General features: G+C 41.1%; 1 protein-coding gene across 1 annotated transcript; it reads left to right on the forward strand.

Moving 5' to 3' along the window:
* The first annotated feature begins 6,534 nt into the window (after window positions 1-6,534).
* LOC118431629 (tetratricopeptide repeat protein 28-like) lies at window positions 6,535-8,424 on the forward strand. Its single transcript, XM_035842871.1, has one exon. It carries the CDS (start codon window positions 6,535-6,537, stop codon window positions 8,422-8,424), a length of 1,890 nt encoding a protein of 629 aa, XP_035698764.1.
* The last annotated feature ends 2,655 nt before the right edge of the window (window positions 8,425-11,079 follow it).

The following is an 11,079-nucleotide window of genomic DNA, read 5'->3' on the forward strand; positions in this document are numbered from 1 at the left end:
TGTCAGTGTGCCCTTCAACTCTGCACTGACTGAGGTGGTTGGACTACTTGAGGTTATTTTTATACCCTGGGGTTCAGGTAACACCGCCTATTGTCTTACATGCCCACATGTGATACCTGAGACGTGTCAGCCATGTGGGCATGATGTGATTCACTTAAACTGTTGGCAGGGCTCGAAATTGTATTCACAGTAAATAGAATATAATCGTTGCTAGTACTGTGGCACTACACATGTGCGGGGCGACATTCGTTGAACCCAGTAAACCATGGTGTAAACATATCGGCTAACGAGTTGTTTTAAAATTTTGTTGTGGCAAGTCTCAATGGAGTTCAACAACAAACGTCCCACCCAAGTCAGAGGTAAGGTAACCCATGGCCTTTCAGTGCCGGGTTTCTACTTCCACGAGTACACAAAAGGCTGTTATCATAGGTATGACTCAAAGGAATGCAGAACTTTTGCTGGTTAGGGAAAAACAGGCAGGTCTCTACCCAAGCAGGTTCACAGCTGTGGAGTCTCAGACATCTAGGTGAGAGTCAAGCCTTATATGTGGATAATCCATGTAAGACTGCGACAATTGCCCGGGACATTCAGGTGAGATATACATGTAGACATATCTGTATGTCCCCACACTGTTTACAAAGGGTGAGCTTATAATAGGACTTGAAATGGCCTGCACGTCTACATTTTGAAGGTTAATCAAACATGTCAAAAAGGCACAGTGTCACGTATGTTCATGTCAATTAATTTATTTCACTGATTCATGGTGCCGAGGGAATCCATGAAATCAATTCAGAAAAAGGAAAAATATTCTATATTTTGTTATGCAAAGTCAGTATGTACACCAAAACAATTAAAAGGCTTCCTTGGGTAAGTAAACGTGCACTGAAAGATACGACTAAGTCCTAGAGTAACATATCTTTTCTCCTTTCAGTAAAGGCATCAGGATACTAAAGAGGAAAAATGTCTGACATGAACATGACCAGTCTGACAAACAAGCTACAGAACTTGGAGCTGTGCCTCAAGAGTCAACATGGAGAAGAAGTCGGGTATGGACGGGCTCTGAGAGAAGCTATTATTAGAAAGGATCTCTCCTTGGAGGTAGAAGTGCTGAAAAGTCTTGGAGACCTGCATCTTCAGAAAGCCAAGCTCAGTAAAGATGCAGCAGAGTTTGACAAGGCTGCTGCCCTGTATGCTGCTGCCCTACTGCGCTGCACAGATCCAGACATGGGAGAAACACTGGAACATCGTATCGGCTACATGGAGAAACTCTCCAGACAACTGCTGCAGGGGTACAGTCCACACTTCCGGTGGTTGTTACCAGACTACTGGGGTCCTCATGATAGCAATGTCTTAAGGGTGGCAGAAACTTGTGAAAAACTGGACAGAACAGTTGGCAAACCCGGGTACTCTGTTGAGGAGTCTTACACAGAAATGCTAGTGACAGCAGTTAGGAACAGTGACATGTTCTTGGAACTTGAAGTGCTAAAATCACTCGGTGATCTCTACCTTCAGAAGGGCAAGGCAACCTCTGATTTATCCCAGTTCTCCAAGGCAGCTGCCATGTATAACAAGGCTCTGACAACATGTGGGGATCCTGAGACAAAACTGACTCTGGAACATCGCATCAGATACATGGACAAGCTAACAGAAGCATTTAAAAAGGTAAAGATACTTGGCAATTGTACAGGGAACAAGTTACAATGAAAGGTGTTTGTTAAAATATAGTGAAAAAAAGTGTGTCTAGTATGTAAACAATAAACCTATCAATAATGCTCATTCACATTGTGTAAGATATCATCAAACAAGATATCATGCTATTATTTTACGAGGGTGCACAACCATATAATCAATAGTATGAAGTGTTATTGATATCCACCAATTTTCAAAGCATTGTGGTCATTACTTTTCAGTTGACATCCTTTTAAAATCATTAGGTCACATTGTGTCAAGAAAAACAAGCCTTAGGGTAAACTGTGATCAGAGCTGTGTGGGTTGTGTTTCTCATCCCTTGAAATGTACAAAGCTAATTAAAAGACGATTTGCCAAAACCTGCAAAGTATTGAGCACATTATGATCATTCTAAATTTGATGAACATTCACAAAAAAATGCTCTATACTTTCCACTTATAATCATGCCCAAAATGTCATGCAGTGATGTATGATGTATTTTGTACAAAGTATTTCTGAGTGAGGCCACACACCTATTGATCATCCCTCATAAATACACAGTATATATATACATGACATTGTACAGTCAACTATTCTTCATCATATTATAGACCACTGCAATGAATGCATGCACCATGACCTAATAAAGAGTGTATTAATCTACTGTATATTGACAAATGTGATATGCACATGAATTATGCAGAAACCGAAATCAAGAGAAAGAAGACCAGGTGCAGGAGCTGACAACACTCAGGACCAACATCTCCATGCAGACACAACAAGGTGGGAAACTTTTAGTTAATTTACAGTACTTCCAGCATTGCAAACTATGATCATGACAAAGAAACAAGCTGAATCCACAGTTACATTAACTGTCAAACAGATTATGCAATTATAATAGCCAACTAAATGTAACTGATTTTCTTAAGATTATTATAACGCTATTCAGTATACTTGAATGTTGTCTATTTCTTCACGATAACAAAATAACTGCAGTGAAACAGGATTTGTGCAATTTTGTTGTTTCACAGCACAACAGCAGAATTAGGCATGACCAGTGTTGCAGCTGGAACTATTGACAAGAAAAACACAGATAGGTAAGTTACATCAAATAATTAAATCACACAGTCAATATACCAAAAACAACTCCTGGCATTTCGTGCACATGTACAAGGTACATGTAAATGAGTATGAGAAGAAGCGTTTTTGCCATGTACTTTTAGTATGTGTGTGTGACAGTGTGTGTGTGTGTGTTTGTGTGTGTGTGTGGGGGGGTGTCACGATGGGACGTCGTGACTGATATAAGAAGCAGATTATCACGAGGGGACATCGTGACTTATAATAAGAACCAGATGTACGACAGGAGGTCGAGGAAATAGCCGCGTTATAGGCGGGGTCAGTCAAGAGAGACCTCAGAGGAAGGTCACAGAGAGAGGAGCTGGAGAATAAAGTACACCTCACTACAAGTTCAGTGTCTCCGGTTCATTTTTACTTACTACCGGATTACCGTGAGCCGGACATGTGTGTGTTTGTGTGCGTGTGTGTTTGTGTGTGTGTGTGTGTGTGTGTGTTTGTGTATGTGTGTGTGACTGTGTGTGTGTGTGTGACTGTGTGTGTGTGTGTGACAGTGTGTGTGTGTGTGTGTGTGTGCGCAAAACATGTGGAATATGATAACAATTTCATACATGTTGGCGGTATTGTGCCTTACACAGTCAGTTATTGACTTTTTTGTAATGCATATGCCGATCTTTAAGTTTTACACGCATTTTTTGTTAATTGTCAACTTGATGTTTGACAAATTTTCATGCATTCAATCAAATGACTATTTATGCGCCATGCAGAAACGCAAAGTCACTAACAATGGAGTGAATGAGATTACCGGTCTGGGGTTTGGGAATTCCGTGCAATTGACCAAAGTGTGCATTAATATTTTTTGCAATTAACTGGGTTCTACTAAATTAAATGACAATTTCTTTTCAAGGCAATACCAAGACCACCTTATGGAGGGTGAATCCTCCCTTGCCAGGGCAGACCTGGACTCAGCAGAGCAGCACTTTGCAGCTGCACTCAAAATGGTACATGTCAGAGGTAAGGAAGAAACTTTGCCTAATGCTTGCAAAAGTTTTGTATCCTAGATAGTTCAACTGACAGTCATAATGATGTATTCTATAAAATGTTCAACACTTGCTCAATGTATGTATGTGTTGGTGCCCAATATTAGCTAAGCTGCCTGGGTTTGCATTGTATTGCATGTCTGCAATCTTAATATTAATTGAAAATGATTAAATTAAATTAGATTAAATGAAAAATGATGGAAATCACAGCCTACTTGCAAGATTACAATACAACTGTACAATTAAGGGTTTAATTAATGAGCCGCTCGGAGGTCATTATGGACTGTCATAACGCCTGGTCCTTTGCTGTAACCTCGTTGGCCTTAGTAAAGGACCAGACATTATGACACCATATACACTGAGGTACAGCTCATTAAAGTTATTATCATAAAGCCTACCCAAACTGATAGACATATTGTCCTCTATGATTGTTATGCAAAATTAATGCCATGTCTTTTGCTCTTTTTTTTTGCGATAAACTTGAATTTCGCTTCTTGGCATAAACTCCGGCCGTCGAGCGATCCTAACTAGGGAGATATAGGGAATACCCTGTGTTGTCATTCTATCTCACCCTATATTACTATATATTCTTTTGTACTGCATTCATGATCATTCCACTCTGCTGGGTGTTTTTCTGATTGGTCAATGTTCTGTGAGCTCTCATTCTGATTGTGTCCGGTTTTTCAAAAAGTTTTTCAAAAATTTTTGACACCTGAAAAGTCATTAATTGCTTGCAGCAATTCTATGTGATACGGCGTCGAAACCAATATGAAATGGGGCCTTCTGATTGATTGACGTCGTCTGGCTATATGATATTCAATGCACATTGACCAGTCACTTTACTGTGTTTAAAACATATACATGGATAATGTAGGTAACAACTAAGAAGTACAACACCTTCAGCTACATGTACCATAATCAATTAATTAGTAGTACTAGTATTATCCAGTACTAGAAGAGGTGATATGACATTCGACAAACAACAAGTTCCTCCTCCCCAGACCCCACAGCCCAGCAGTACCAGAGAGAGGTGGACCCCCTGTGCAAGTTGGGGGATGTCTACAGTAAGCGAGGTCAGCAGACAGGAGACGGGGGAGACTTTGTCAAAGCAGCAGCACTCTACAATGCAGCAATAGCCAGGTCAGAGGATCAGTTCCTCAATGGAAACATAGAAATAGACATGAAAGAAATAGAGAATATTTTCAAAAAATGTATCTTTAACTTGGATATTCATAGCAATGTGAGCCAAGATGACACAGAAAACCACAAGAAACAGCTGAAGGAGATGCGGGACCAGATCAAGCTGGAGATGGAAACCATTGACCAGCAGCTGGATCCCTATATACATGATGAGGATGACCCATGTGTCAAAGAGATAGAGGCAAAACGAGCTCAGGCTGTCAGACAGTTGTTTGACAACATTGCACAACAAAGAAAGGAGTTCATCAGCCTGCTTGTAGAAGAGTGTATTGGGTTAATGAGTCCCCCTCCCTGTAAGTATGCCCTGATAGGTTTGGGTTCACAGGCCACAGGACTGGTAACTCCATATTCAGACCTTGAGTTTGCCATCTTGGTAGAAGAAGAAAGTGAAGAATGTCTTGTGTATTTCCGTAAGCTCACTCACTATCTACACCTCAAGGTGGTCAACCTGGGGGAAACCATTCTCCCAGCACTGGGAATAAAATCTCTAAATGACTTCTACTCTAATAATCCACTTGACAACTGGTACTATGACTCTGTTACACCACGTGGGTTTGCATTTGATGGTTCTATGCCAAAGGCAAGCAAAACTCCACTGGGCAGGCAGGGAACTATGGATGAACTACCCAGTGAACTCATTTGCACCCCAGAAAACATGGTTTCTAAACTACAACAGGATGCCACATTATACCTGAAGGAAGGATATCACCTTGCCAGTATCTTGAGAAATCCGTGCCTGATAGTAGGGGACAGGGATTTGACTGACATATACATGAAAGTCACAGAAAAGATACTGCAAGCTGATGGGGGTAAAATGGCTCTACAACTGGCACAGGACACACTGAAAGACAATTTGGAAAGGATAGGCAATGAGGAAATAATTATCACAGCAAGGCTGACTGATGTAAAGAAAGAAATCTATCGCTTCCCAGCTGTAGCAGTGGACTGCTTGGCATTGTCTTCAGGGATTGTGCCTACTACCATTTGGGAGACAATAGAAGAAATGGAAAACCAAGAAGTGATCAGTCCCAACAATGCACACCACCTGACAGTGCTTACCAGCATCTCAGCAGAACTCAGGCTCAGAACCTACATTGCAAATGGTGGACAGAAGGAAAACCTGTCAGCTTTGGCCTCAATGGAAACAGCACATATACAGCATGGACAGGGCTCGTCCCTACAGACCGCAGATAAAGGACAAAGAAGTGCATTCAATTTAATACCAGCTTCAGTGGAAACAGCACATGTCCAGCATGGACAGGACTCATCCATACAGACTACAGATGAAGAACAAAGAAGGACTTTAAAAATTCCAGTTTTTCATGTACAAAATGAACGACAGCTTTTCAGGTACTATTATACAGCAGTTATCCTGAGAAGTGTTCTGCAGGAATGGTCTGAAAAGGAGTCTATGTTTTATCCATTCCCTGATTTCTACAACAATTCCCCATTGGTACAAGGAATATTGTATGATCTGGTATACAAAGATGAGCAGGCTCTCAGCTGCTATCATGAGGCCCTGGGGGAATATGATGGAACTGAAAAAGAGAAAATGCAGCTGCTAGATCTCATTGGATATGCTTATAACAGGATGGGTGATTACAGAAATGGAATCAGCTACTGTGAACAGGCTCTGAAGATGTGCAGGAGCATCTATGGTCATGGTGCAGCACATCTGGACATTGCTAGGTTACTCAATTCCATAGGATCAGCCTGGAGTCAGCTGGGTGACAACAAGAAATCAATTAGCTACCATGAACAGGCATTGCAGATGTATAAGAGTTTGTATGATCAGGATGAGGAAAATCCTCACATTGCCGCCTCACTTGACAGCCTGGGGTCAGCTTGGGAACGCCTGGGTGATTACAGAAAGTCACTCCACTACCAAGAACAGGCACTGCAGATGAACAGGAGTATCTATGGTCAGAGGACAGCAAGTCCTGACATTTCAAACTCACTTTACAAACTGGGGATATCCTGGAGTCACCTGGGTGATCACAACAAAGCTATCAGCTACCATGAACAGGCACTGCAGATGCTCTGGGGTATCTATGGTCATAATACAGTACAACCTGACATTGTCAGATCACTCATCAGCTTGGGGGAGGAATGGAGTGACCTGGGTGATTATAGGAAATCAATCAGTTATAATGAACAGGCACTGCAGATGAACAGAAGTATCTATGGTCAGGGTGCACCACACGCTCACACTGGATCATCCCTCAACAACCTGGGCTTAGCCTGGAGTAATCTGGGAGATCACAGGAAAGCTATCAGGTACCATGAACAGGCACTGCAGATGTACAGGAGTATCCATGGTCAAAGTACAGCACATCCTGATATTGCTGGGGCACTAAACAGTCTGGGGTCTGCCTGGAGTAACATGGGTGATCACAGGATAGCAATCAGCTACCTTGAAGAGGCACTGCAGATGTTCAGAAATATTTATGATCACACTTCAGCACATCCTAATATTGCCACCTCATTTAACAACCTGGGGGTAGCCTGGCAACGTCTGGGTGAATACAAGAGAGCAATCAGATATCACGAGCAAGCACTGCAGATGCGGAGGAGTATCTATGGAAAGACAGCACCACATCCTGACATTGCCATCTCACTTAACAACCTGGGGTCAGCCTGGGATGAGCTGGGTGATAACAGAGAAGCAATCAGTTACTGTGAACAGGCACTGCAAATGGACATCTATATCTATGGCCAGGGTACAGCACATCCTGACACTGCCAGATCACTTAACAACCTGGGGTCAGCCTGGAGTCACCTGGGTGATTACAAGAAAGCCATCAACTACCATGAACAGGCACTGCAGATGAAAAGGAGTATCTATGAACAGAGCAAAGAACATCCTGACATTGCTACCTCACTGAGGAAACTGGGGGAGGCATGGCACCACCTGGGTGATTACAGGAAAGCTATCAGCTACCATGAACAGGACCTGCAGATGTGCAAGAGTATCTATGGTCACAGTACAGCACATCCTCTCATTGCCTCCTCACTCAACAACCTGGGGGTAGCCTGGCGCCACCTGGATGATTACAGGAAAGCAGTCAGTTTCCTTGAGCAGGCACTGGAAATGTACAGGAGTATCTATGGTCAGAGTACAGCACATCCTCAAATTGCCATGTCATTCAGCAATGTGGGGACAGCCTGTCATCATATGGGTGATTACAAGAAAGCAATTAGCTACCACAAACAGGCACTGCAAATGTGCATGGGTATCTATGGTCAGAGCAAGGTAACAGCAATTTCTATCACTGCTGCTTCACTCAATAACCTGGGGATGACCTGGTACTACCTTGGAGACCACAGGACAGCACTCAGTCTCTGCCTACAAGCCTTGGTAGTGGCAAGACAGATTTACCCCCAGGACAGTCATCCATTAATAATACAAATTAAAAAGGACATTGCCTTTATGAGCAGTTAAAGCACATTTAAAAAAAATATGAATTGTGGAACAGATGATAAACCAAATAGTGAGAGTAAGTGTGTTTACTAAGTAAATTAGAATCTCCCTGATAAGTAATCTGATACATTTAGACTTTTCCTTTTCGTACAAGTATATACTGTTTGGTACAATCAGAAAGTAATTTACATGAATAAAAATATCAACACATGACACCAAAAGCTAAAGAAGGGGCACTGTTTTATGCCATTTGCCATTGTAACTTTGTTTGCATATAATCTGTGTAAATGTTATAGCAAAAAATACAAAATACATTGTATAAACATATAATACAGATCCTGTGCATTCTTGTCATTAAATGAGAAAATTTCATAATTTGGTTGATAAGGTTGATGATCACATGTCTACTAGACAATTTGAACTGGGTGGACAATAAAAGCATATTAGTTAAGGAATTAATCAAAAAGTCAACAAGAGCTGCAACTTTAATTGATTCTTCTGAAAACATATAGGTTTAAGTGTACCCAAACGCTAAAGAAAGGCAAAATCAGTTTTGTTCATCTTAATTTCACGGCTGTGCAAGTTTAATTTTTCTACTAGTTATTACCTCCATGAAATGTCATGGAGGTTATATTTTACCCAGCGTTTGTGTGTGTGTGTGTCTGTCTGTCTGTCTGTCAACAAGATAACTCAAGAACGGCTGCATGGATTGGTTTCATACTTGGTGTGTTGGTGGGGTTTGATGAAAGCTGGAAGTGATTAGATTTTGGGCCCCCTAGCGGCTTCCCTTGGTACTGCAGCGCAACTTCCGGTTTTGCTATCTAGTGTTTTGAACACGCTATGGTCACGATTTTGGAGTGTTAGATAGCTCTTGTGCTCAGGAATAAGTGACATAAGTTTTGGCCCCCTACCGACTAGGTTTGGGATAGCAGGGGCATTTTTGTCAAAAACTTCTGAAGAGGATAACTCAAGAAGGGAACAATGGATTTTCATGATTTTTGGCATGTAGGTACCTTAGACAAAGTTGTACAAGATAAGATACTAATTATGCAAAATAGGAGTACATTTGCATAATTAATGAGAATATTCTATCATAGCAGTTTTTTCGATGTATCTCTTGTCCCGGACATGATATAGTCTTGACATTTGGGTGGTAGATAGCTTTCAGTGTCATGACAAAGTGGCGCAGATTTCAGCTCCCTAACATGTAATTTCGGAACTGCAGGGGCGTTTTTGTCAAGACATTCCAAAGAGGATAACTGCAGAAAGGATTGACGGATTGGCATCATTTTAGGGGTGCAGGTAGCTTAAGCAAAGGTGTTCATAATGATATACATGTTATGCAAATGAGGACCTTATTTGCATCATTAATGAAGAAATTGTATAATACCATTATTAGCAATATCTGGACTTCAATAAATGTAACTTATTAATTATGATAGATGGAATATAAGCAGATACCAAATATGGTAATGAGGAACTTATTTGCATAATTTATGTAAAAATTGCAAAGCCGCTTTATGTCGAATGATTGGAATTTTACACTTGTGACATGTGTACGTTAGTCAATGATGAAAAACACCACGCATGAATTATGTTGATGTATTAGTCAATTGCATGAAATTTACAAAAGCTCTAAATTTTCATGGAGGTATGAGGTCGCCGAACTCTAGTTTCCTAAAACAGATTGTCATTTCAATGTGTAGCTGAGATATTTTACAGATCTCTGCAATGTTGACAACATTGCTTTTTAAAAGTCCTGGATACCTCTTTCTGTCAGCAACAGTAGATGTCAAGTTTTTTTGCTGTTTGAGCTCTAACAAGACTGCAAGCCCATGGTGTAGGGCATGCAATTTGATGGGTTAGATTGTGGACAATTTTGAATTCATGATCTGTATGCTGTGCTATATTGAGTGCTACATGTAAATTTGATTCGATGTTATCTACATGGCAAGTCTACCACAATGTTCTAGTATATGGATACAGATGTCGGCAAGCTATGTAACCTAATTGTCATGGTGTAAACATCGTTGACCTTACAAGATGTCAGACACCTTCCAAAAGGTACTCTAAAACAAATCGATGGATGGCTTCATAAGTTAACTTAATGAAATAAATGCTGCAAAGCTTTCGAACAAAGGCTTGTTATGTTCTTTTTTTGTTAAGTTTCAAGCAAAGCAAGGTTGGAATGATGCATCGTCAGATTCTTCTTCTTCATTATTACCCTTCAACTACCAAACGAGGGCATTGCTGAGATGGCGGGCGTGCGAATTAGGGAAAGAGGAATAGACAGTTAGGAAGACAAGTTGAAGCTCAAGGAATCAAGTTGAAGATGTTCTCACCTTTTCTTGAGAGATTAAGACACGGGGAAAAGCCAAAAGCCACTGGTGAGCAACATCGTTGAAGACTCCATTAAACTTCATCTCTGAGACTCAGTAGGGAGCAGCTTGTCAGCACTGAGGGGGGGAAATCAGATCTTAGTCAGAGGAAAATCAGCCAGGAGTAATGATCTCTATATTATGCACACACACACACAAACACACACACAATGCACACACACACACGCACGCACACAATCACAGTCACATGGTCACGGACATGCAATCTCACATTCTCATAGACACACACAAAACCACACACAAACACACACACATCAATTTCACATTCTCATATACA

Source organism: Branchiostoma floridae, chromosome 15, assembly GCF_000003815.2.
Source record: "Branchiostoma floridae strain S238N-H82 chromosome 15, Bfl_VNyyK, whole genome shotgun sequence".
Lineage (NCBI taxonomy): Eukaryota > Metazoa > Chordata > Leptocardii > Amphioxiformes > Branchiostomatidae > Branchiostoma > Branchiostoma floridae.